The 22,993-nt window shown below is 37.7% G+C and overlaps 3 protein-coding genes across 4 annotated transcripts; all 3 read right to left on the reverse strand.

Annotated features, from left to right (window-relative positions):
* Window positions 1-1,279: 1,279 nt before the first annotated feature.
* Window positions 1,280-7,313, reverse strand: tex47 (testis expressed 47). Its single transcript, XM_067369543.1, is given in 8 exon segments — window positions 1,280-1,321; window positions 1,323-1,366; window positions 3,016-3,172; window positions 3,352-3,562; window positions 3,773-3,837; window positions 6,230-6,333; window positions 6,493-6,565; window positions 6,976-7,313. Coding segments are annotated over 8 exon segments (786 nt in total). The 5' UTR covers window positions 7,066-7,313.
* A 1,626-nt stretch (window positions 7,314-8,939) lies between these two features.
* Window positions 8,940-14,970, reverse strand: LOC137007856 (E3 ubiquitin/ISG15 ligase TRIM25-like). Of its 2 annotated transcripts, XM_067369542.1 has the most exons (5): window positions 13,848-14,970; window positions 10,844-10,939; window positions 10,067-10,300; window positions 9,812-9,971; window positions 8,940-9,512 (listed from the first exon to the last, which is right to left on the reverse strand). In XM_067369542.1, exons 1-5 carry the CDS (start codon window positions 14,436-14,438, stop codon window positions 9,490-9,492), a joined length of 1,104 nt encoding a protein of 367 aa, XP_067225643.1. In that variant the 5' UTR covers window positions 14,439-14,970; the 3' UTR covers window positions 8,940-9,489. The 2 variants fall into 2 exon arrangements, with proteins under 2 accessions (XP_067225643.1, XP_067225642.1); XM_067369541.1 differs by lacking the exon at window positions 8,940-9,512 and having other exon boundaries at window positions 9,644-9,971.
* Window positions 14,971-15,991: 1,021 nt separating this feature from the next.
* On the reverse strand, window positions 15,992-20,214 carry LOC137007855 (E3 ubiquitin/ISG15 ligase TRIM25-like). The gene is made up of 6 exons (XM_067369540.1): window positions 19,633-20,214; window positions 19,414-19,509; window positions 17,804-18,037; window positions 17,549-17,708; window positions 17,379-17,438; window positions 15,992-17,152 (listed from the first exon to the last, which is right to left on the reverse strand). Exons 1-5 carry the CDS (start codon window positions 20,197-20,199, stop codon window positions 17,395-17,397), a joined length of 1,101 nt encoding a protein of 366 aa, XP_067225641.1. The 5' UTR covers window positions 20,200-20,214; the 3' UTR covers window positions 15,992-17,152; window positions 17,379-17,394.
* Window positions 20,215-22,993: the final 2,779 nt, after the last annotated feature.

Below are 22,993 nucleotides of genomic sequence, written 5' to 3' on the forward strand. Positions count from 1 at the left end.
AGAAAACAGAGTTTTTTAAATGTTTTAAGAACGTTTTGTCCTAAAATTTTCATAAGTTTTAAAGAAAGTTATGGGAATGTTCCCGATTGAACTCAATGCATTACGCTGATCAGTCAGGACTGAGAGATTCTCCTTCTGTGACGGCATTTGATCTGATTCTGTGCGTTCGCTCCGTTCCCAGCGTTACACTCTCATGACAATGTTTGAAACTCCGTATGAAACAGTTCATTTACTCAGAACACAGTTTTGTGTTGTTTAAGTGTGCTGTCTAGTTGAGTTTGTGTTCTTTTTTTTTTGTTTTTGGTTTAGAAAATGTAAGCTTCGCTCTTTTTCAGTGAGTCTGCGTGAGCTGATAACATGAGCTCTCGAAGCTCCGCCCTCTTCTTGGGAGCAGCAGCTCATTTGCATTTAAAGGGACACACACACAAATGGCGTGTTTTTGCTCACACCCAAATAGGGGCAAATTTGACAAGCAAATTTTATAATAAATGATCTGTGGGGGATTTTGAGCTGAAACTTCACACACACATTCTGGAGACACCAGAGACTGATATTACATCTTGTGAAAGAGGCATTTTATGACCCCTTTAATGTTGACCTGAAAAGAAACTTTCTGAGGTAAAATGAGGTAACAAACACTCAAGTGTGAAAAAAAAGTGTTTATTTATTATAAAAGTTGTTCAAACGATCTGAAGATGTTCCACTGCAGGCCACACAGATTCTGTCCAAATACACAAAAGTGACAAAAATTATTGACGTATGCATTGAAATGTTCATTAGTTATCTAGACGAAATGAGAACATATAGTCGTGCGTTGATGGGAACATTCATGGAGTTAGCTGGAGGTCAGATGAGAGTTTTAAAGAAAAGATTGAGAATAAACAAGAATCAGAGTCATGATAAAACTATCAGAGTTTGGAGCTGGAGCTGAACGAGTCGTCGGTCATGTTTAACTTTGTCTCAGATGTTTCTCCTGAAACAGATCCGATCAGTCAATAGTTGTCAGGCTATAAAATGATTATAAGCTATAAATATTTTAACGTTCAGAGAACATTCAGAAATTACGTGTTCATAACATTCTCTGAAGCTGCTGATTACTGGGGTCTTTTTCTGAGGAGAAACCTCTGAGAAGTGCTTTGTGTTCTTTGGGTTGAAGTGGGAAAAACATTCGTCGTTCCTCCGGCGGTTCAATCTCATGCACACATGCAGTCTATATGGTCACATGATTGCATGCACTGAGAGGGTAAAACATGATGTCGTACCTCCCCTAAATCCAAACCTACACTGTGGTGGGACGAAAACTCCCGAAAACATGTCCTTCAGATGATCAACAGATGACAAAACAACACACTCAGTAAACGGCAAACTTCAGTCAGACATACAGAATGATCCAGCCATATTACTGTTGCAGAAAAAACATCCTCAGTGATGATTATCTGTAAAAATATTTTTTTCTATATTACAACGTAAAATTTTATGGAAGCTTGTTTCCACCACGGAATAAAATAATAAAAGATAATTGCAACCTTTTATCTCTCAGTTCTTGTGAGTTATAAAGTCACAATTGAATGATAAAATGTTGCATCTCACAATTAGCCTTTGGCCGAGCCCCGCCCCCCTTAGTTACTGTTGCTTTGTCCGACAAGCCGTGGCGCTGTCACTCCACACGCAGTGAAAAAAACATCGTGGAACAAAGAGGATACTGACCACACATCGACAGACAAGACAGAGCAGGTTACTTATGAGTCCCAGCTTTCAAACCGTGTAGTTATTAAAGAAATTCAAACAATAAAAAACGTTTTGGTGCTCTTTAATGTGTCGTGACCATGATCGTGACAGATTGCTGTAGATCCTCAGCTCAACCGCTCGTAAAAACCGATCATCTCTTCCTATTAGTCCATGAACATGAGAATGAATGTTGTTTCAAACGCGGAAAAACGTCAATACACACCATTTTTCAAGTTTAACTCCACCGAGGTTAATCTTTTAACTACTGGCTGCTTTGTCGGACAAAATGGCGGATGCGGCGTTCTGATTGGTTAGATCGCTTGTCAGTCAAACTCCCGGCGAAAGGTAACTTTTTTCTCACAATTCTGACCTTTTTTCTCGCAGTTCTGACTTCTTTCTCACAATTTCGACTTTTTTCTTGCAATTATGAATTTTCTTCTTACATTTCTGATTTTTTCTCTCACAATTCTGACCTTTTGTTCTCGCAATTGCAACTTTTTTCTCACAATTTCGACTCTTTTCTCGTTATTGCGATTTTTTCTTGCAATTCAGATTTTTTTCTCACAATTTCGACTTTTTTCTTGTTATTGCATTTTTTTCCTCGTAGTTCTGACTTTTTCTTGAAATTCAGACTTTTTTCTTATAATTGTGACTTTTTTCTTGCATTTCTGACTTTTTTCTCATAATAATTTTGACTTTTTCTTGTAATTACGACTTTTTTCTTGTTATTGCAACCTTTCTCTCACAATTGACTTTTTCCTCGCAATTCTGACTTTTCTTACAATTTTGACTGTTTTCTCACAATTCTGATTTTTCCTTGAAATTTAGACTTTTATCTTGTAATTACGACTTTTTTTCTTGCAATTCTGACTTTTTTCTCACAGTTTTCACTTTTTTTCTTGTAATTGTGACTTTTTTCTTGCAATTCTGATTTTTTTCCTTGCAATTTAGACCTTTTTCTTGCAATTGCAACTTTTTCTTGTAATTCTGACTTTTTTCTCACAATAATTTTAACTTTCTTCTCACAATTGTGACTTTATATCCTGACTTTATAACTCACATTTTTCTCTCAACTCTGTGTTTACATCTAAATTTGCAATTGTGAGGAAAAGTCAGAAATGTGAGAGAACACAGTCGCAATTACCTTTATTTTTTCTGTAGCGGAAACAAGCTTCCATAATAATAAAATTCCATTTAAACTATAGATTATAAATACTGTATATTTGAAATAATCTTCCGCTGGCGTGTGAATAATGTCACATTAAGCAGAATGTGATGATGAGTTACCAGAGTCCAGCAGCTGATGAAGAGGTGAATGATACGTGCTCAAGTAGCGCGCAGGGCTCAGCAGCGCCTCCATCTGGACCAGACGACACACTGCGGCCTGAGGAGGAATCACATCTGCTGCGTCCTTCAGAACTTCATCTGGAATCACTTTAGATCCCTGTTCAAATACACAGATCTCCCATAATCCACATCCCAAATCATCACAGGCTTAACTATGTACATGAGGATAACGCACACTTAAGCTAGTGTTTTGTTTACTGACAAGATCAGAAAAGTGAGCAATGACAGAGCAACCTCTGAGCAGCGCAATGGTTTAATACACAAATGTTTTTCTACCGTCATCTGTTCTGCTGCGTTGAAGAGGTGACGCCCGAGCCGCAGGACCTGACGGAGAGTCTCTCTCACTAGTTCCTCTGAGCTCTGGTCCTCAGAGACGACGGTACGGCGGCCGTCAGACTCGCTCAGCAGCTTGTAGTTCCACTGCTGGAAGAGTCTGCTGTGAAGGTCGTGGGACACCAGCAGGATTCTGGGCTCCAGGATCAGGCCGCTGCGGGTCAGAGAGGAACTGTCAACTTCTGCAGCTCCGCTAGAGCAAATTACAGGGACATAACGACATCTCTTCTCTTCTCTGATGACGAGTCACTCACAATGAGATCCACCAATAGCAAACCACAACCACATTTGTTCTTGTTTGAGAAGAACAGTAGATGTTTGGACACTGGCGTATGTCTGTAAAGATGATCTGCGTTCGTCTCACCTGTGCAGGTTTTCCTCCATGTGTCGCAGGTCTTGCAGGACAGACAGCAGAGCTTCAGTGGAACACTAATGGATGAAAAACATCATGGATTTACATAATCACTGCTTCTGTTATATGAGGAGATGTTCCTGAACTATTCCAGATTTTGGGAATGTAATGCATTCAGCTAAAACCAAATCTGTCATGTCATTGCAAACCTGTAAGACTTTCTTTCTTCTGTGGAAAATAAACGTTTAGATATTTTGCAAAGCTTCGGCTGAACCTCATTTTTAGATCTAGACTGAGTTTGTTCACTGTGTGGATAATATCAGCATTAAAGGTGCAGGAAGTGATTTCTGAGAAACGCTGTTGAAAGTGGATCAAACCGAGTGCCAAAACACACTTGTAGCCAATCAGCAGTAAGGGGCGTGTCCACTCATGAGGGGGGAGGTGCCTGTGTTGCATAGTGTTGGTGAATTTGGGGGAGGAGCTATCAAGATAGGGGTGTGATTCTTTTGGGTTAGGGGTGTGTTTCAAACATCAACAGCGTTTCTCAGAAATCACTTACTGCACCTTTAAAATAAAAATGAATTAAAGATAGAAATATTGCTAATAAAAATGACAAAAGCACACATTAGATTTACTGAAACTTAAATTAAAATTGCGACTTTTCTTTCGATTCTGACTTCTTTCTTATAATTGTGACTTTTTTCTCACAATTCTGACCTTTTCTCGTAATTGCGACTTCTTTCTTATAATTCAGACTTTTTCTCGTAATTGCGACTTTTTTTCTCATAATTGTGACTTTTTTCTCGTATTTGTGACTTTTTTCTTTCAATTCAGACTTTTTTCTCGTAATTGCAACTTTTTTTCTTTTAATTCCGACTTTTTTTCTCGTAATTGCGACTTTTTTCTTTAAATTCTGACTTTTTTTCTCATAATTGCGCCTTTTTTCTCATAATTGCGCCTTTTTTTCATAATTCTGACTTTTTCTCGTAATTGTGATTTTTTTCTTTCAATTCTGACTTTTTTCTCGTAATTGTGATTTTTTTCTTTCAATTCTGACTTTTTTCTCGTAATTGTGACTTTTTTCTTTAAATTCTGACTTTTTTTCTCATAATTGCGCCTTTTTTCTCATAATTCTGACTTTTTTCTCGTATTTGTGACTTTTTTTCTTTCAATTCGGACTTTTTTCTCGTAATTGCAACTTTTTTTCTTTTAATTCCGACTTTTTTTCTCGTAATTGCGACTTTTTTCTTTAAATTCTGACTTTTTTTCTCATAATTGCACCTTTTTTCTCATAATTGCGCCTTTTTTTCATAATTCTGACTTTTTCTCGTAATTGTGATTTTTTTCTTTCAATTCTGACTTTTTTCTCGTAATTGTGATTTTTTTCTTTCAATTCTGACTTTTTTCTCGTAATTGTGACTTTTTTCTTTAAATTCTGACTTTTTTTTCTCATAATTGCGCCTTTTTTCTCATAATTCTGACTTTTTTCTCGTATTTGTGACTTTTTTTCTTTCAATTCGGACTTTTTTCTCGTAATTGCAACTTTTTTTCTTTTAATTCCGACTTTTTTTCTCGTAATTGCGACTTTTTTCTTTAAATTCTGACTTTTTTTCTCATAATTGCACCTTTTTTCTCATAATTGCGCCTTTTTTTCATAATTCTGACTTTTTCTCGTAATTGTGATTTTTTTCTTTCAATTCTGACTTTTTTCTCGTAATTGTGATTTTTTTCTTTCAATTCTGACTTTTTTCTCGTAATTGTGACTTTTTTCTTTAAATTCTGACTTTTTTTTCTCATAATTGCGCCTTTTTTCTCATAATTCTGACTTTTTTCTCGTATTTGTGACTTTTTTTCTTTCAATTCGGACTTTTTTCTCGTAATTTGCGACTTTTTTCTCATAATTCTGACTTTTTTCTTGTAATTGCAACTTTTTTCTACCAATTATGATTTTTTTTCTCGTAATTTCAACTTTTTTCTTGCAATTCTACTTTTTTCTCGTAATTAAAACTTTTTTCCACCAATTATGAATTTTTTCTCATAATTTACTTTTTTCTTACAATTTGGATATTTTTCTCACAATTACAACTTTTTTCGCGTAATTCTGACTTATTTTCTCATAATTGCAACTTTTTTTCTTTCAATTCTGACTTTTTCTCATAATTGCAACATTTTTCTCACAATTATGCTTTTTTTCTTGCAATTCTTAGTTTTTTCTCACAATAATTTTGACTTTTTACTCGCAATTGTGACTGCACCTTTAAAATAAAAATGAATTAAAGATATAATAATGCTAATAAAAATGACAAAAGCACACATTAGATTTACAAAAACTTAAACTAGATAATAACCTAAAATAGTTTTTTAAAGTTTCAAAAGTCATTTCCAATAGTGAACATTCTCCTCTTGTGTTCCTCAGTGTACAGACGGCCATATGAAGATGAGTGTGAGTGAATGATGAAGGTGTCGCACCTCGATGACGTTCAGCGCGTGTTCAGGGTAGAGCAGCAGGACGCCGGTGACCTCTTCTCCCGGACGGCTCCTCTGAACACTGACGTTCAGCCTCTCGAAGTGAACTGAGACACAGAGGAAAACCTCAGAGAGTTTGACACTGATTATGTGCTTGAAGTCCTTTGATAATTCAGGATGTTCACACACTGACATTCTAAAGCTTTCATCAGAAACAGAATCTTTGGGAAATCTGAGATTGTTCATGTAATCAGATGCTCTCAAACCTCCCACCGTCGTCCGGTCTGCGGGTCCACCGGAGAGACGGCCGACCACGATGAGCCGGTGTAACAGGAACTTCTGCTCGAGAGACACAGACAGGAAGTGATGAAGGACAAACTGACTGACCCGTGTATTGTTCACGGGCTGCTGAGAGAGTTTGAGTTCATCAGTGAAAACTAACTGAAATAAAAACAAATTCTACATTTACAATAGAATTGAAAGTGTTTTTCCAATGTGTAGTAACACTTCGAAAAAACTAATTATATACATACATAGAAACACTAAAAATGCAATGTAACAAATGTACATAAACATACAAATCCAAGTTGGGTTGAAAATGGACAAACCCAGTGATTGGGTTGTTCTGAGCCAGTATTTTTCGAGTGATCGACTCATAAACTCTTGTGAAGCTCAGTCTACTCTACTTCTGTTTAGGTCTCTAAAACATTCATTAATGTCAGTGAAATCCTGTCCTTCTCGGCACTGACCAGCTCGTTGTCCGGCCGTGTCCGTCTCCGGTGTGTCAGCTGGCGGTGGAACAGACTCCTGCCGTTCTCCTCCTTACTGGATCTCCGCATGTCTCTGTCTGTCTGGATCTACTGTAGCCCTGCCTCTGTTTACCGGCTCCTGGAGACGCCAGTTCTGCCCCTGGGGCAATTAAACCTGAATCTTGACAATCCCGTGTGCCTCTGATGCCCATCAGCCTGATCCCGTTTACATACGACAGGCTGAGTGACCATGACTACAGCCGGACAAACTACAGCTCTTATTTCAATATGAAAGCGTGTGTTTCTACGGAAAAGAAAAGAAACTCCTTTAAAACATGTTTTTAAACTCTCAGAGTTTGTCCACTGCAGTATCCGTACATGCAGAATTCCTTCATTTTCCCCTGAACCATCATAAATATGTCATTTCCATCACATAAACAAAATCAACATTTATTCTGTGATGGAAATGACATTTTAAGCATTAAAAACTTCAGTGGTCTTACTGAGGCTCATAACATTAATGATATATTCATAATTTATGCATAATTTGGCAAAATTAGAGTTTGATAAGAAATGATGCACAAAAAAATATTCTGATATTTTCCTATATTTTTTACTGTTATTTCACTTGTTTAGATAATCATATATATTCATATATAATCATATATATATATATATATATATATATATATATATATATATATATATATTTTAAGATGTTTTTTTTTTTTTAAGACTGAAATTTTAAATCTGGTATTTTAGTATTTATATATTATAGTTTTTATGCATATTTTTAAAATATATTTTTAGTTTAAATTTTAGTCATTTTTATTACGTTTAAGGTATTTCTATATAGCTTTAATTTATTTTTATTTCAGTTTTTAGTCATTTTACTTAAATTCAACTTAAACTGTAATTTATTTCAGATTTATTTTATCTTGAAGTTTTAATATTAATATTTAATGTAATATTTATATATTTATATTAATTTCTGAAAAAGTTTTAGTTTTATTTAGTTACCAGTAATGCTGATCTGGCAGAAGGACAAAATTAAAATATTTAAACACTGTAAAAAAATATTTTTATGATTTGTTATCACAACATTTTTTTCTTTTGTCAAATCAACTTCAATAATTAATGTGTTTCAGACAACATAATATCTTGAGTTTGTATCTATGTATAATATCTTAAATGTAATATCAATGAACTCAAAATTTTAAGTCAACCAAATAACTTACTTTTTTTTTTAAGTTAAACCAACAATTCTTTTTACAGTGAAGACATTTGAAAAGTATCATGGAATAAAGTCTCCAAGGCAGAAAGTTCTTTGTAAATCTGTGAGTTGTGATACCGGTGGCACACAGAAGTCCTGCGTCTGAACAAGCTCAGGGTTGAAGTGTGCACTGAAGTGTGCACTAGCGCTGTGTTGTCGAGGCGTAACCCCGCAGAAATCTGACACGCTCCTCCAGAGAACAGAAGAACATCACAAACCTTCCTGCCAGTCCTGTGTTTCTCCATCAGCCGGCCGAACAGAGACACTCTGTCCTCCAGCGATGATCTGCCCGACTCTGCGTCCAGTTCCCGGGAAGCCATGAGTGGCGTGTGTGTTTGCACTGGTTGCTTAGCAACATCAGTGGAGGGGGCGGGACAGTCCTTTAGTTTGCATTTTTCCCGGTTCTCTGGTTTCCTCTGCCATGTTAGTCCCTTTGTTGATCATTTCCCCGATGTGTCTTTTCAGTCTTGTGTAGCCCCAGTTTATTGTCAGGTCTTGTCCTTTCTATGGATGTTGTTCAGTTCTTCTTCAGTTTTGGACCTATGTATTCTTTTGCTATTTCTCTATTAAACCACTATCTGCAATCAGATCCTTCTCACCACGATGCAAATATACATTAAACTGATTAGATGCACCTTATTTTTAATGTTCATATAACTTTTTTTTTAATGTCAGTATAACTGGTGTCTATTTGAGTGAACAATATTCAGACCTGCACACTGCAGAAGGACTAGAAACACAGATTTTCACCAAATGTATAAATGCTACATTAGATTAAAATCTCAGCAGAAGCAGAAGATGAAGTGATGATAATAAAAGAGCAGAGTTTATTGAATAGAGTTTGTTCAATGCTCAGAAAAACAATGAAAAATTACTGCTTCACACATCGATTAAAACCTTGAAATGGAGACAAACATCTCTAGACCACACAATCAGCAATAGAAAGGAAATAATAAGTAATATAAAAACGTAAAATGATTAATGGATAAATGATGTAAATCAAATAATAATAATAATATTATGAAAAATGATAAATCAATGACAACTACATAAATAGCAAATGATTATAAATGAAATCTTTAAGATAATAAGAAAATAAAACACCAATGTATGTTTGCTTTCTTAACGTAAAACAGGTTGTTATTGAAAACCCTTCGATTTTTCACATACTTCAAGACTTTAAAAAGAAAAAAGAAAGAGATTTACACTCAGAATTCTTCTGGGTTCTTGGCGTGAAGAGGCTAGAAAACCTGAACTTTCTGAACTGTGGAGACAAATGCAGAAAAAGAGTTCAAAGTCAAATCTCTGTAATGTGACGTCATTTTGAGTGAAAGAGGATATTAAATAAAAGCTGTAAAGGGCCTTTCACACCGAGAACAATATCAGTGTCCACAATAATGTTCTGTTTCTTCTAACGTTTGATTCTGATTCATCAGCTGGAAAAAGACTGTAATTCCAACGATATCGCTCCTGGTGTGAATGGGCTTTAACAGCTCACCTGTTTGTAATGTCTTGATTTAATGTAAGATTTTGACTCAGACTGTGTCAGTGCGGTCGCCTCACCTTCCTCAGACAACTGTACGCGATTCTCTTCAAGTAAATCCATCATTTTGTCTTTTCTGTCAGAGATTGATTTCCTCACTTGTCCAAATAAGCCGTCACAACTCATATTAACTCTGGGTGAATTTTCACACTTTTGAGGATTTGAGAGAGATCTAATACTCTGGCGAACGACACAACAAAACACAGGATGCGTTAATGTTAATAACAGACCCATTTAAAAGCATCGATCTACAGGAAGGAGGACGTTAAAGGAACCTGGAGGATCAGGAAGTCGTCTTCAGAACTCAGAAGCATCTGAATGTTTGCGTCTCTCTGTTGAAGCTCAGAAAGCTCCTGCTGCAGCTGCTCCTGAAGCTTCTCAGCCTGACTCACGGCCGTCTCCTCCTGACCTCTGATCAGATGGATCATCTCACTGCACTGAGCCTTGATGGAGTCTGTCAGATCAGAACAGGCTTTCTCCATGTCGCCCACTGCTTCCTGTGCAGAGCGCTAGCAAACACAAGAGATTCGGTGAGAGCGTCCTGCCTTAATGAATGACTCTTGAAATCAACATGTTTTATTTGTTTCACACTGCGCTAATCAGTGCTTTAAACTCCGCTTTTGACCCCGGGTGAAGGAACATTTCATGCAGTGATTTATGCACGTGCTATCGGAAATTTCCTACTTCCCACTTTGTGATTACGAGCTCAAGTGCTTTGCTGTCGGAAGGAACAGGAATCATGGAGGACACCAGCCTAAAATCTTATTAAAGCCTGAAGCATGCCATTCATTGACGACATTATAAACATCTATTCTAAACAGATAATATGCATAAGCTGAAAATATTTGCTTTATGGGCCAAACTTGAGAAAGTGGCACAATCTGTGCACAAATTTTGAAGCCTTTCCAACAGAATGAAAGCCTATTAACAAAGACTGCATCATTTTATAATTAAATGGCCCCTGGATTTAAAAAAAAGCAGTTTTAATGGATTTCAATGGGGACATGTCCTTAAGGTTCTGAGAGGAACTCATTTTTAGTGCAAAAACTCACCCTGATCGTCTCCACTGATGTTGTGAGCTCCGTTAACTCGCTCTCTCTTCTCTGAATTCTCGATTTCGAGTTACTTTGCATCTCCTCAATCTCTTTCTGTGGACAAACATAGAAAATCAGCTAATGCCCACAAATGATGCCCCTTGTGTGGATGAAATTCAGACACAGAATAAATGAAATTCATATTCATATGTGATATAGCCTATATGGCAAGCCGTTTTGACTTTTATTCATTCTCAGGATATGAATTCTTGATATCAACAATTCAATTCTTGATTTGCCATTCAAATTCAATTGTTGAAATCAAGAATTTATTTCTTACTAGTTGAAATTCCAGTTTCACATATCAGAAATACAATCCTTACTAGTAAAAAATGTGAATTTTTGATATCAAGAATTCAATTGGCACTAGTTGAAAATGTTCAACTGTAACTGATGCATCGTTCTATTTTGGATCTTTGAAATATGCGTAGTATTTTAAGCGTTTGTCACATGTTGTGCACGTAAAAGTAAGAGATATGAATGTGAAGTGGATTTGTGGTCTCGTTTCAAATGCATTGATCAATATGCTTGCGTCGACTTCCCTGTAGCATATGTGCGCGGATCCTTTCCGTGTTCTGACCGGTGCCCGAATCTCAATCAAACAAATGATTAATAATGGGAAATATCAAGCGCTTCCATTTCAGAGTCCCTGCTATCAGATCTGCTGAAGATGCTTATTTTTGTTTTTTGCTTTTCTATGTATATTTATTTATTTTTGCTTTTTTTTACATTTCTTATGTATTTATTTATTTTTAATTTTGGCAGACTTGGGATTCCATAGGGTTGAAACGTCAGTTCTTGATATCAACAACTGAATTGCTACTATAGTAAAATTTTTTATTTTTGATATCTGAAAATGTATTAGTGATATCAATATAATTTCAGATATCTTTTTTACTAGTAACAATCACATTCGTGATATCAGAAACTAACACTGTCAAACATTAAAATGTATATAAATTAATCACTTTTTATATGGGCAAATTAATAGACATATTTAAAATTGTTTATTTAATTCCTGTTTTTAAATGTAGTTTAATAAAACAATACATTTTAAAAATATTTTTTGAATGTATAAATAAGTAGACAAATTTGAAATTGGATATTTAATTAATTTTTTAAAACGTAGATCAATAAAACAATAAGAAAAATACATCAGTAAATCATTTTAAATGCTATGGAAGCCCGTTTCCACCACTAAAAAAAAACAAAAAAAAAAAACTCCACCTAAAAAAAAAAAAAAAAACCCACTAAAAAAAAAAAACATTAATTGCGACCTTTTTATCTCAGAATTGCGAGTTATAAAGTCAGAATTCTTAGATATAAAGTCGCAATTGTGAGTTATAAAGTCAGAATTCTGAGATAAAAAGTCGCAATTGCGTGATAAAAAGTCAGAATTCTGAGATAAAAAGTCGCAATTGCGTGATATAAAGTCAGAATTCTGAGATATAAAGTCGCAATTGCGTGATATAAAGTCAGAATTCTGAGATATAAAGTCGCAATTGCGTGATAAAAAGTCAGAATTCTGAGATATAAAGTCGCAATTGCGTGATATAAAGTCAGAATTCTGAAATATAAAGTCGCAATTGCGTGATAAAAAGTCAGAATTCTGAGATAAAAAGTCGCAATTGCGAGTTATAAAGTCAGAATTCTGAGATAAAAAGTCGCAATTGCGTGATATAAAGTCAGAATTCTGAAATATAAAGTCGCAATTGCGTGATATAAAGTCAGAATTCTGAGATATAAAGTCGCAATTGCGTGATAAAAAGTCAGAATTCTGAGATATAAAGTCGCAATTGCGTGATAAAAAGTCAGAATTCTGAGATATAAAGTCGCAATTGCGTGATAAAAAGTCAGAATTCTGAGATATAAAGTCGCAATTGTGTGATATAAAGTCAGAATTCTGAGATATAAAGTCGCAATTGCGTGATAAAAAGTCAGAATTCTGAGATATAAAGTCGCAATTGCGTGATAAAAAGTCAGAATTCTGAGATATAAAGTCGCAATTGCGTGATAAAAAGTCAGAATTCTGAGATATAAAGTCGCAATTGCGTGATAAAAAGTCAGAATTCTGAGATATAAAGTCGCAATTGCGTGATAAAAAGTCAGAATTCTGAGATAAAAAGTCGCAATTGCGTGATAAAAAGTCAGAATTCTGATATAAAGTCGCAATTGCGTGATAAAAAGTCAGAATTCTGAGATAAAAAGTCGCAATTGCGCGATAAAAAGTCAGAATTCTGATATAAAGTCGCAATTGCGTGATAAAAAGTCAGAATTCTGAGATAAAAAGTCGCAATTGCGTGATAAAAAGTCAGAATTCTGATATAAAGTCGCAGTTGCGTGATAAAAAGTCAGAATTCTGACTTTATAACTCGCAATTGCGACTTTATATCTCAGAATTCTGACTTTATAACTCGCAATTCTGATATAAAAAGTCGCAATAAATCTTTTTTTTTTTTTAGGTGGAGTTTTTTTTTTTTTTTTTTAGTGGCGGAAACGGGCTTCCATAAAATGCGCAATTAAATCGCTTTTTTAAAAAGAAATTGGCAAATGCTTTTCTTTATCCATATGTCAATCGAGTGGTAAAGATCGTTTTAAATTAATTAATTGATTCTTCTTTTTATTTTTAAGTGGCACCCCTGGTCCTCCATAGAGTAAATCATCAGGAAAAGTTTCTTTAAAAGTGAACTAATCCTTTAACAATTGAAATTGAATGGCAGCCTATGGTGACATTTCACTAGTCAAAATTACAGATTTCAAGACTATCAAGACAATACATGCTTGCTTGCATCAGCTTTTTCTGACCTGAATCAACATTGAACTGAATTGATCTGAATAATATTGTCTTGAATTTGAATTAGTCTCATATTTGATTAAATTTGCCTCATTGGCTCTGTTATTTTCCTGTTTGTTACTGGAAACAATCTGTAATATGACCTTCTCATCTGATTCCTGAACTTACCCGTTTGGCTTGTCTCTCAGTGGCAGCTGACACGACCTCGTGCCCTCTGTGCTCCTCCAGAACACAAAGCAAACATGCAAACTCTTTATCTGTCTGGCAGTAAACTTCCAGCGGTTTCTTGTGAACAGAACAGATCGTCTCCTTGATCGCACAGGAAGCCGTGATTAATTTATGGCCCTCGTATGCTGCAGACACTCGGTGAGGCTTCAGGTGTAGCTCACAGAAAGACACCACACACACCGAGCAAAACTTCACTGCTTTGTACTTTCTCTCTGTGCAGACGTCACACGGCACATCATCGGGCTCAGCGTAACACAGAGTGGCTTCAGGCATCATGTTCTTTAGTTTCTCTATCAGATCTACCAGCTCTGTGTTTATACTGGGATTAGGTCGATGTGGTCTGAAGGTCTGTATGCACCGGGGGTGAGGACAGGTGTAGACGGATCTGTAGTTTCGCTCCTTCGCATACTCAGCATCCCAGTGGTCTGTAATGCAGCTCTTGCAGTAATTGTGTCCACAGGGAATGGTCATGGGATCCCTAGGAATATGCAGACAGACTGAGCAGCAGAGCGCGAGAGCAGCCTCCGCCATCTCACTGTGCAAACAAAGTCCTTTTAGTTTCTATTTCAGTTAAAAGATGAACATATGACTTCCTTGTTCTGTGTTGTACTGATTACAGCAGGGGCTGGCGCTCTCTCTGGTCTTTCTCGCCATTTCTGCTGTTTGCTCGTAAAAACTACACTGTTCCTTAAAAGAGTGTATTTGCTATGTTAAAGAAACAAATAATCATTTTTTTTGCAAGCTGTTTGTTTTTTTTTTCTTTTTTTACAATGTCCACCTTGTTGATCTTGTCACGGAAATCACGAAGTCCAGGAAACAAGATCCATTTGCAGCATTTATTGGGGAAATCCAGAAACGTAATCCACAGACAGGCAAGGGTCAGAATCCATAAAGGCAGTCCATACAAAAAACACAAAACATGAAAACCAAAAACCAAAATGGGGAACCGGGAAACCATACATGAAAACACCATAACAAGAGCAGAGACAAACCAGGTATAAATAGACAGACACTAATGAACAAACACGGAACAGCTGGTTGCAATGACAAGGTGTAATGAGTCCGGGAAGTGAGTATGGGTAATGTAGTCCAATGGGTGAAAACAAGAGTCCGGGATGGACTGCCCTCTAGTGGCTGATTAGGGCACTCTCACTAGTGATCATGACAAATCTATTAGTAAAATATTGTATAATTTGATGTTTCAGTGACATTGTCAATATTAGAAAATAGAACGTCTGGGTTAAGGGCTCATGTATTTATTACATTTTTGAGTGTATTATGCGAGTCAATGTTTTTAGTTTTCTTGTTGATCATTTCCCAGATGTGTCTTTTCAGTCTTGTGTAGCCCCAGTTTATTGTCAGGTCTTGTCCTTTCTATGGATGTTGTTCAGTTCTTCTTCAGTTTTGGACCTATGTATGCTTTTGCTATTTCTCTATTAAACCACTATCTGCAATCAGATCCTTCTCACCACGATGCAAATATACAGTAATGTATACTTGAATAATATGGCTTTATTATTTATTATTAATCTGCCTCATTTTCAGTGGCTCAGATTTGGGTAGTAAATGAAGAGAGCTATGTGGATTAATCCATCCCAAACGCTTGGGAGACATTCTCATCAGTGCAGCAATGGCGGACTCGCGCTCAGGGCGGTTCTATGTTCAAGTGTCTGTCAACATTAGTGGGCGGGGCCTGTGGCTTTTGTGACGTCACACTGACAGGGATCTGGAAACGGCTTGTTCTGAGACACTGCTTATGATTTATGGGGATTAAAAAAAAAGGAGTGGGTGGATTTTTATCACTATAGGGTGGTTGTGTACACACACTGCCAACACACATTTATGTCCAAAGTGAATTTTGCATAATAGGTCCCCTTTAAACTTACATATGGGTGCAGTTCAAATGACACTTTGAAGGGAGAAGATTCGTGGCATCCATTTTGTAGTTGTAATGTTGTTCCGAAGAGATCTACAAAAAGACCTGTGTCTTTCTGAATCTCGCTTTTTGAAGGCATTTTAAGGGAATAGTGCTTAGAGATCTTCTAAATCATACACACCTATATGAGTATATAAAGTCTGTTTATTTAGGTTATGCAGTATATGGTGTCATGAGAAACAAAAAATCAACCTAGTGTGTCCAAACTTTATGTTTGCTGTCTTAACAGTCAAAAAAAAAAAAAAAAAAAGATAAATTATACTCATTTCTGCATTTTTAATGCACAACATTTGACACCTGAATTACATTTATGAGCTTTCTCTCTTTTTTCTATCCCATTATCTGTACACTCTAAAAAAGGTTGGGTTAAAAACATCCCAAATTGGGTTGAAAATGTACAAATGAGGGCAGTTTTATTTAACTCAACTATTGTTTAAAAATTGCTATATAAAAACCCAATCACTGGGTCAAAACAACCATTTTCAACCCAACTTGGGTTGTTTTTTTACCCAGGATTTTTAGAGCGTAAGATCACGGAAAACAAAAACCTACTCATGCTTTAACATGGATTAATTTTACACACAGAAAAGATACATTTCTCATAATGAGAGATGATTAAACTTATTTAAATGTTCATATATAACATTTTTTAATGTCAGTAAAACTGGTGTCTATTTAAGTGAACAATATTCAGAATTGCACAGTGTATGTGTAATAGAAATATAGATTTTCACCACATTTATAATGGCTATACTTATATAAATTAAAATCTCAGTACTTCAGACTATGGGAGAAATCTGAATGGAGCCTAAAAAGCCGAGCCTGAAACCAAACCCCGGATAGACAGGCTGAGTGAAGGAGGTCTTGACTCTGTAAATGAGGCTCACGGTGTCAGAGATGTTGTAGAAGGACAGAGTTCCTGCACTGTGATCCAGATACACTCCTACTCGAGATGAGCTGGGAGTTTTTAACTCTTTGGTCTCAATGTTATCATGCCAGAAAGTGTATTGAGAAGATGTGCAGCACAGACACCAGGACTGATCATTGCGTCCAAATCCACATTCAATTCCAGGACCTTTAGTGACAATGCTCTTGTATGAAACGGCAATGATGACTGTGCCGCTGCACTCCACCTCCCAGTACCAGCAGCCCGTCAGACCCTCTTTATTTAAGACCTGCCACCAACTATCAAACCTCTCTGGGTGATCAGGATTCGACTGTACCACACCCCACGTCAGCTTGGTGTTTCCTTCCGAAAAATGGAGATTGTTATGAGCTGTTTTGAGATCCAGCGTCAGTTTACAGGAATCTGCATGGGAGAAAAACAGACTGTTAACTCTTCCGAGTTGCATAACATGGAATTTCAACACTTTGAGGTCTGCTCCTTCATTGGATATTTTTAAATCTTCTCTTAAATCCTATTTTTATTATTCAGCGTTTGGAAACTTGTGTAGATCTGTTTTGTACTTTGTACAGCATTTTGGAACAATCTACATTGTTTAAATGTGCTTTATAAATAAAAAAAAGAGATTTACACTCCAAAAATTCTTCTCAGTTCTTTGGGTGAAGAGGCTTGAAGATCTGAACTTTCTGAACTGTGGAGACAGAAATGCAGAAAAAGATTTCAAAGTTAACAGCTCGACTGTGATTGTAATGTCTTGATTTAATGATTTAGATTCAGACTGTGTCAGTGCGGTCGCCTCACCTTCCTCAGACAACTGTACGCGATTCTCTTCAAGTAAATCCATCATTTTGTCTTTTCTGTCAGAGATTGATTTCCTCACTTGTCCAAATAAGCCGTCACAACTCATATTAACTCTGGGTGAATTTTCACACTTTTGAGGATTTGAGAGAGATCTAATACTCTGGCGAACGACACAACAAAACACAGGATGCGTTAATGTTAATAACAGACCCATTTAAAAGCATCGATCTACAGGAAGGAGGACGTTAAAGGAACCTGGAGGATCAGGAAGTCGTCTTCAGAACTCAGAAGCATCTGAATGTTTGCGTCTCTCTGTTGAAGCTCAGAAAGCTCCTGCTGCAGCTGCTCCTGAAGCTTCTCAGCCTGACTCACGGCCGTCTCCTCCTGACCTCTGATCAGATGGATCATCTCACTGCATTGAGCCTTGATGGAGTCCGTCAGATCAGAACAGGCTTTCTCCATGTCGCCCACTGCTTCCTGTGCAGAGCGCTAGCAAACACAAGAGATTCGGTGATTTGGTGACAGCGTTCTGCCTTCAAGGGTTAGTTCACCCAAAAATGAAAATTCTTCCATTAATTACTCACCCTCATGTCATTCCACATCCGTAAGACCTTCTTTAATCTTCAGAACACAAATTCAGATATTTTTGACGAAATCCGATGGCTCAGTGAAGCCTGAGCAATGACATTTCCTCTCTCAAGATCCATTAATGTACTAAAAACATATTCAAATCAGTTCATGTGAGTTCAGTGGTTCAATATTAATATTATAAAGCCACCAGAATATTTTTGGTGCGCCAAAAAAAAAAAAAAAAAAAGACTTATTTAGTGACTTCTTTTGTGTCGAATCATGATTCGGAGCGCCAAAGTCACGTGATTTCAGCAGTTTGACACGCGATCCAAATCATGATTCGACACACTGATTAATAACGCTCTGAAGCTTCCTGAAGCAGTGTTTTGAAATCGGCCATCACTAAATAAGTCGTTATTTTGTTTTGTTTTTTGGCACTTCAAAAATATTCTTGTGGCTTTATAATATTAATATTGAACCACTGTACTCACATGAACTGATTTAAATATGTTTTTAGTACATTAATGGATCTTGAGAGAGGAAATGTCATTGCTCAGGCCTCACTGAGCCATCAGATTTCATCAAAAATATCTTAATTTGTGTTCTGAAGATGAACGAAGGTGTGGAACAACATTTTTGGGTGAACTAACCCTTTAATGAATGATTCTTAAAATCAACATAAATAGGCTTTGGTGTTTTATTTGTGTAATTACTACAACATTTTAGGGCTTTCACGCTGCGCTTATCCTCCTTTTAAAATCTTTTGACCCTGGGTAAAAAGTAATTTATGTTGCCTTCACGTGCTATTGGAAATGTACTTGGCCCGGGATTCTGTTTAACCAGGGGTTTAGACTGACCCAGGGTTAACTATTTCATGTGTGAAGAGCCCTTTTGTTGAAATTATACGTCATGAACCTTTTATTTCTTTAGAATAGCATACAGTGATGAATGTTTCATAATGACCAGGAGTATGTTTTGGATTTAATTTTGTTTTTTATTAGGAAAAAACAAAATTTAGCAAAATTTTCAGTAACACTTCAGTATGAGGAACAACTCTCACTTTTAACTAGTTGCTTATTAGCTGTTTATAAAGCACATATTAATGCCTTATTCTGCATAACCATATTCTACATCCCCAAATCCTACTCCTGAACTTAACCTTACTAACTATTAATAAGCAGTAAATTAAGAGTTTATTGAGGCAAAAGTGTTCCCCATACCAAAGTGTTACTGAATCTTCTTTTAAAATAATGTTCGATTGATGTAGGCGTTGAACAGTATTGCCCAAAACTCACCCTGATCGTCTCCACTGATGTTGTGAGCTCCGTTAACTCGCTCTCTCTTCTCTGAATTCTCTTTTTCGAGTTACTTTGCATCTCCTCAATCTCTTTCTGTGGACAAACATAGAAAATCAGCTAATGCCTACAAATGATGCCCCTTGTGTGGATGAAATTCAGACACAGAATAAATGAAACTGATGGAACTTCACCTTCTCATCTGATTCCTGAACTTACCCGTTTGGCTTGTCTCTCAGTGGCAGCTGACACGACCTCGTGCCCTCTGTGCTCCTCCAGAACACAAAGCAAACATGCAAACTCTTTATCTGTCTGGCAGTAAACTTCCAGCGGTTTCTTGTGAACAGAACAGATCATCTCCTTGATCGCACCGGAAGCCGTGATTAATTTATGGCCCTCGTATGCTGCAGACACTCGGTGAGGCTTCAGGTGTAGCTCACAGAAAGACACCACACACACCGAGCAAAACTTCACTGCTTTGTACTTTCTCCCTGTGCAGACGTCACACGGCACATCATCGGGCTCAGCGTAACACAGAGTGGCTTCAGGCATCATGTTCTTTAGTTTCTCTGCCAGATCTGCCAGCATTGTGTTTTTCGTGAGAGCAGGTCTCGGACAGAAGATCTGTCTGCACTGAGGGCAGCTGTAGATTCCCTTCTGATCCTCATGATCCCAGCAGCCTGTAATGCAGCTCATACAGTAACTGTGTCCACAGGGAATAGTCACGGGATCCCTGGGCATATCCAGACAGACTGGACAGCAGAGCGCGAGAGCAGCCTCCGCCATCTCACTGTGCAAACAAAGTCCTTTTAGTTTCGGTTTCAGTTCAAAGATAAGCACGTGACTTCCTTGTTCTGGGTTTTATGGAATGGGAGGGTGTCCGAAAATGTGTATGATTCGCTGTATTCACACCAGAGGTGGTCAGTAACGAAGTACATTTACTTGAGTACTAGCTATACACTTTTTGAGTATCTGTACTTTACCTGAGTATTATTTTTTTCTGGAAACTTGTGAGTTTAACTTCACTGCATTGAAAGACAAATATCAAACAGTATATATAGAAAGATGGTTCACTCCTTCCGTATACCGACTTTCCTTGAAAGGGACAAATTTGATAATTTTCACTCCACTACATTTCTATCGAGTAGAAAGTCCACCAGGTTAAAATGGCGTTCGGGTAAAATCCATGTTTTTGGCGGGGTTCCCCTGGTAAAATTCCATTCCATGTGGCTTAAATATAATGTTGTATTTGATAATTATCACATGAGTACTGGGATAAAACTTTACATTTCCCGTGTAAACACTGATGTCTGTGATCAAAATAAAACATTTGAAAGTTAAAGGGTTAGTTCACCCAAAAATGAAATTTATTACTCACCCTCATGCCGTATCACACCCGTAAGACCTTCGTTCATCTTCAGAACACAAATTAAGATATTTTTGATGAAATCCGATGGCTCAGTGAGGCCTGCATAGCCAGCAAGTTAATTTACACTTTCAGTGCCCAGAAATGTAACAAAAGATCACAAGAACAAAAAATTCAAAGCACTAGTATAGTAACACTGGGGGCTCAGTCCGGGATTTGTTCGTCGCAAGTGGTGAGTCATATGGACATTTTAAGCTACAAAACTGAACCAGACGCTGTCAGAAGAAACGAAAATGACAGAAGATCGGGAGAGAGCGCAAATGGCGAATGGTAATGTTAAACACTCACCTGTAAATACGAGCGGCCTGAACGGAGAATGAAGGAAAACGTACATCTCTTCCATTTGCTGACTGAGTTGGATGCTCAAGAACCAAAGACTTGTAGTAATAACAATCCATTTAAACCCAGTTCTGCTCTGTGTGATGCCTCAGCTTCAGTAAACAAGTCCACATATTTCTATGAGCCGCTCTTATCACAGCAAACAGTGAGAGAAACTAATCCATTTAGAGTGGGGTGGAAAATGAGTTAATGCACGACAGTGGAATTGATACGCAGCGTTATGTACAGAGTACACCTGCAAATTTGAATTGCCCACACTTAATGTACACAGGGCTAACAGCTAAACGGATGTTTCAGGGTGCACCTGTAATGAATCACCAGACTTGCTGCTGTGATGCACGTATAGCTCAGCATGACAAGTGCGAGACTGAAGCTAAAACTCTGTATACAAATGATGATGATGAGCATTGTTTTCCTGAGTTCACTAGATCCAGCCAGCGTGGAAGGAAGTCACGACAGACATTTTATGATCTATCGTCGGACAGCGGAGAGGAATGTGGTGTTCACAAAGAAAGGATCCCTACTTTACAACCAGGTCAGTTTGATGGTTTCACTTCATGGAGAGAGTTTCTAAGTCGCTTTGAGGATTGCGGCAGAGCTAATCACTGGTCTGAGAGAACAATGACTGTGCAGATGAGGTTTTGTTTAGTGGGTGCAGCGGGTGCAGTAATCCACAAGAACCCCAGGTCAGGCCGCTGGGATTATGCTCGTATAGTGGAGGAAGTAGAAGCTGCATATGGCCCATCATCTGAACATGCTGCTGCCATTGGAATAGAGCTGAGGCAGAGGGTCCGTAAGGCAGGTGAGCTACTCCATGTGCTCAGAGATGATATTTATGAGAAAGTTTCCATTGTATACGCAGATCGCTCTGAGAGGGAGCAGGACTCAATCAGTGTGGAGGTGTTCACTAACGCGATGGGAGATGCTGAGATCGTGCAACGGCTGCTGGAGGAGCGCCCACGTACCCTGGCTCACGCCTATGAGATTGCACACAGGTACGAAACCACACGTCAAACAGCCGCTAGTGTTACACAACTCATGCAGTCTGCTACAAGAACGGAACGAAGAGCCCTGAACAGAGTGAAAGTGATGAAAACAGTTCAGTGTCGTCGACTCCTAAGCATAGACAGAAGCATTTAAAATCAGAGTTTAAACCAAGATCACCGCAATTTCACAAGAGGGGAAAAATTAAGTGGGAAGAGATTATGTGTCACAACTGTCATAGTATCGGCCACATGAGACGGAACTGTCCTTCGCCTAGGCTTAACCTACAACGTGTGGCTCCAGCGCCACCCCAGGTTACGGAAATCCAACCTGCCTCTACAGTTCTCAGAGTCAAGGGGAGTGGTCCTGAGATGTGTATACACACACTGCTGTACGACATGGAGGTATGTGCTCTTCTGAACAGCGGGGCCAGGAGGAGTGTATTACCCAGACACTGCTATGAGACCATTAAAGCAGATGTAAGACCCCCACTCAAGCTCTCCACTGTGCATGCTCTGCAGGGAATAAGCCCTATAAATGTCGAAGTCCTTGGGGAAGTCGACGTTCCGATTCAAGTCGGAACCCATACCGTCAGTGTCAATTTCATTGTGGCAGATGTAGCTAAGGGCACGGAAGCCATCTTGGGCCATCCATTCTTGGAGCAAGCACCAGCACGTCTTGATTTGGCAGCAAGAAAATTCAATTGTTTAGTGAGCAGATACCATACTTTGACCCAAGGAACAAACCACAAGCACATGTAGTTCGGATAGCATGCACAGCTGTCCTTGAGGCAGGACGTGAATATATCGTGCCAGGCAATGCACATTTCCG

Source organism: Chanodichthys erythropterus, chromosome 19 (assembly GCF_024489055.1).
Source record: "Chanodichthys erythropterus isolate Z2021 chromosome 19, ASM2448905v1, whole genome shotgun sequence".
NCBI classification, from domain to species: domain Eukaryota; kingdom Metazoa; phylum Chordata; class Actinopteri; order Cypriniformes; family Xenocyprididae; genus Chanodichthys; species Chanodichthys erythropterus.

Excerpts from the sequence above, each read along its gene's own strand:
- LOC137007856 (XM_067369541.1), bottom strand. The coding sequence starts at position 14,438 with ATGGCGGAGGCTGCTCTCGCGCTCTGCTGCTCAGTCTGTCTGCATATT. Across the intron at positions 10,301-10,843 it reads CATCAGTGGAGACGATCAGG|CGCTCTGCACAGGAAGCAGT; the intron begins GTGAGTTTTTGC and ends TGTGTTTGCTAG. Across the intron at positions 9,972-10,066 it reads ACGACTTCCTGATCCTCCAG|AGTATTAGATCTCTCTCAAA; the intron begins GTTCCTTTAACG and ends GTCGTTCGCCAG.
- LOC137007855 (XM_067369540.1), bottom strand. The coding sequence starts at position 20,199 with ATGGCGGAGGCTGCTCTCGCGCTCTGCTGTCCAGTCTGTCTGGATATG. Across the intron at positions 19,510-19,632 it reads CTGAGAGACAAGCCAAACGG|AAAGAGATTGAGGAGATGCA; the intron begins GTAAGTTCAGGA and ends GTTTGTCCACAG. Across the intron at positions 17,709-17,803 it reads ACGACTTCCTGATCCTCCAG|AGTATTAGATCTCTCTCAAA; the intron begins GTTCCTTTAACG and ends GTCGTTCGCCAG.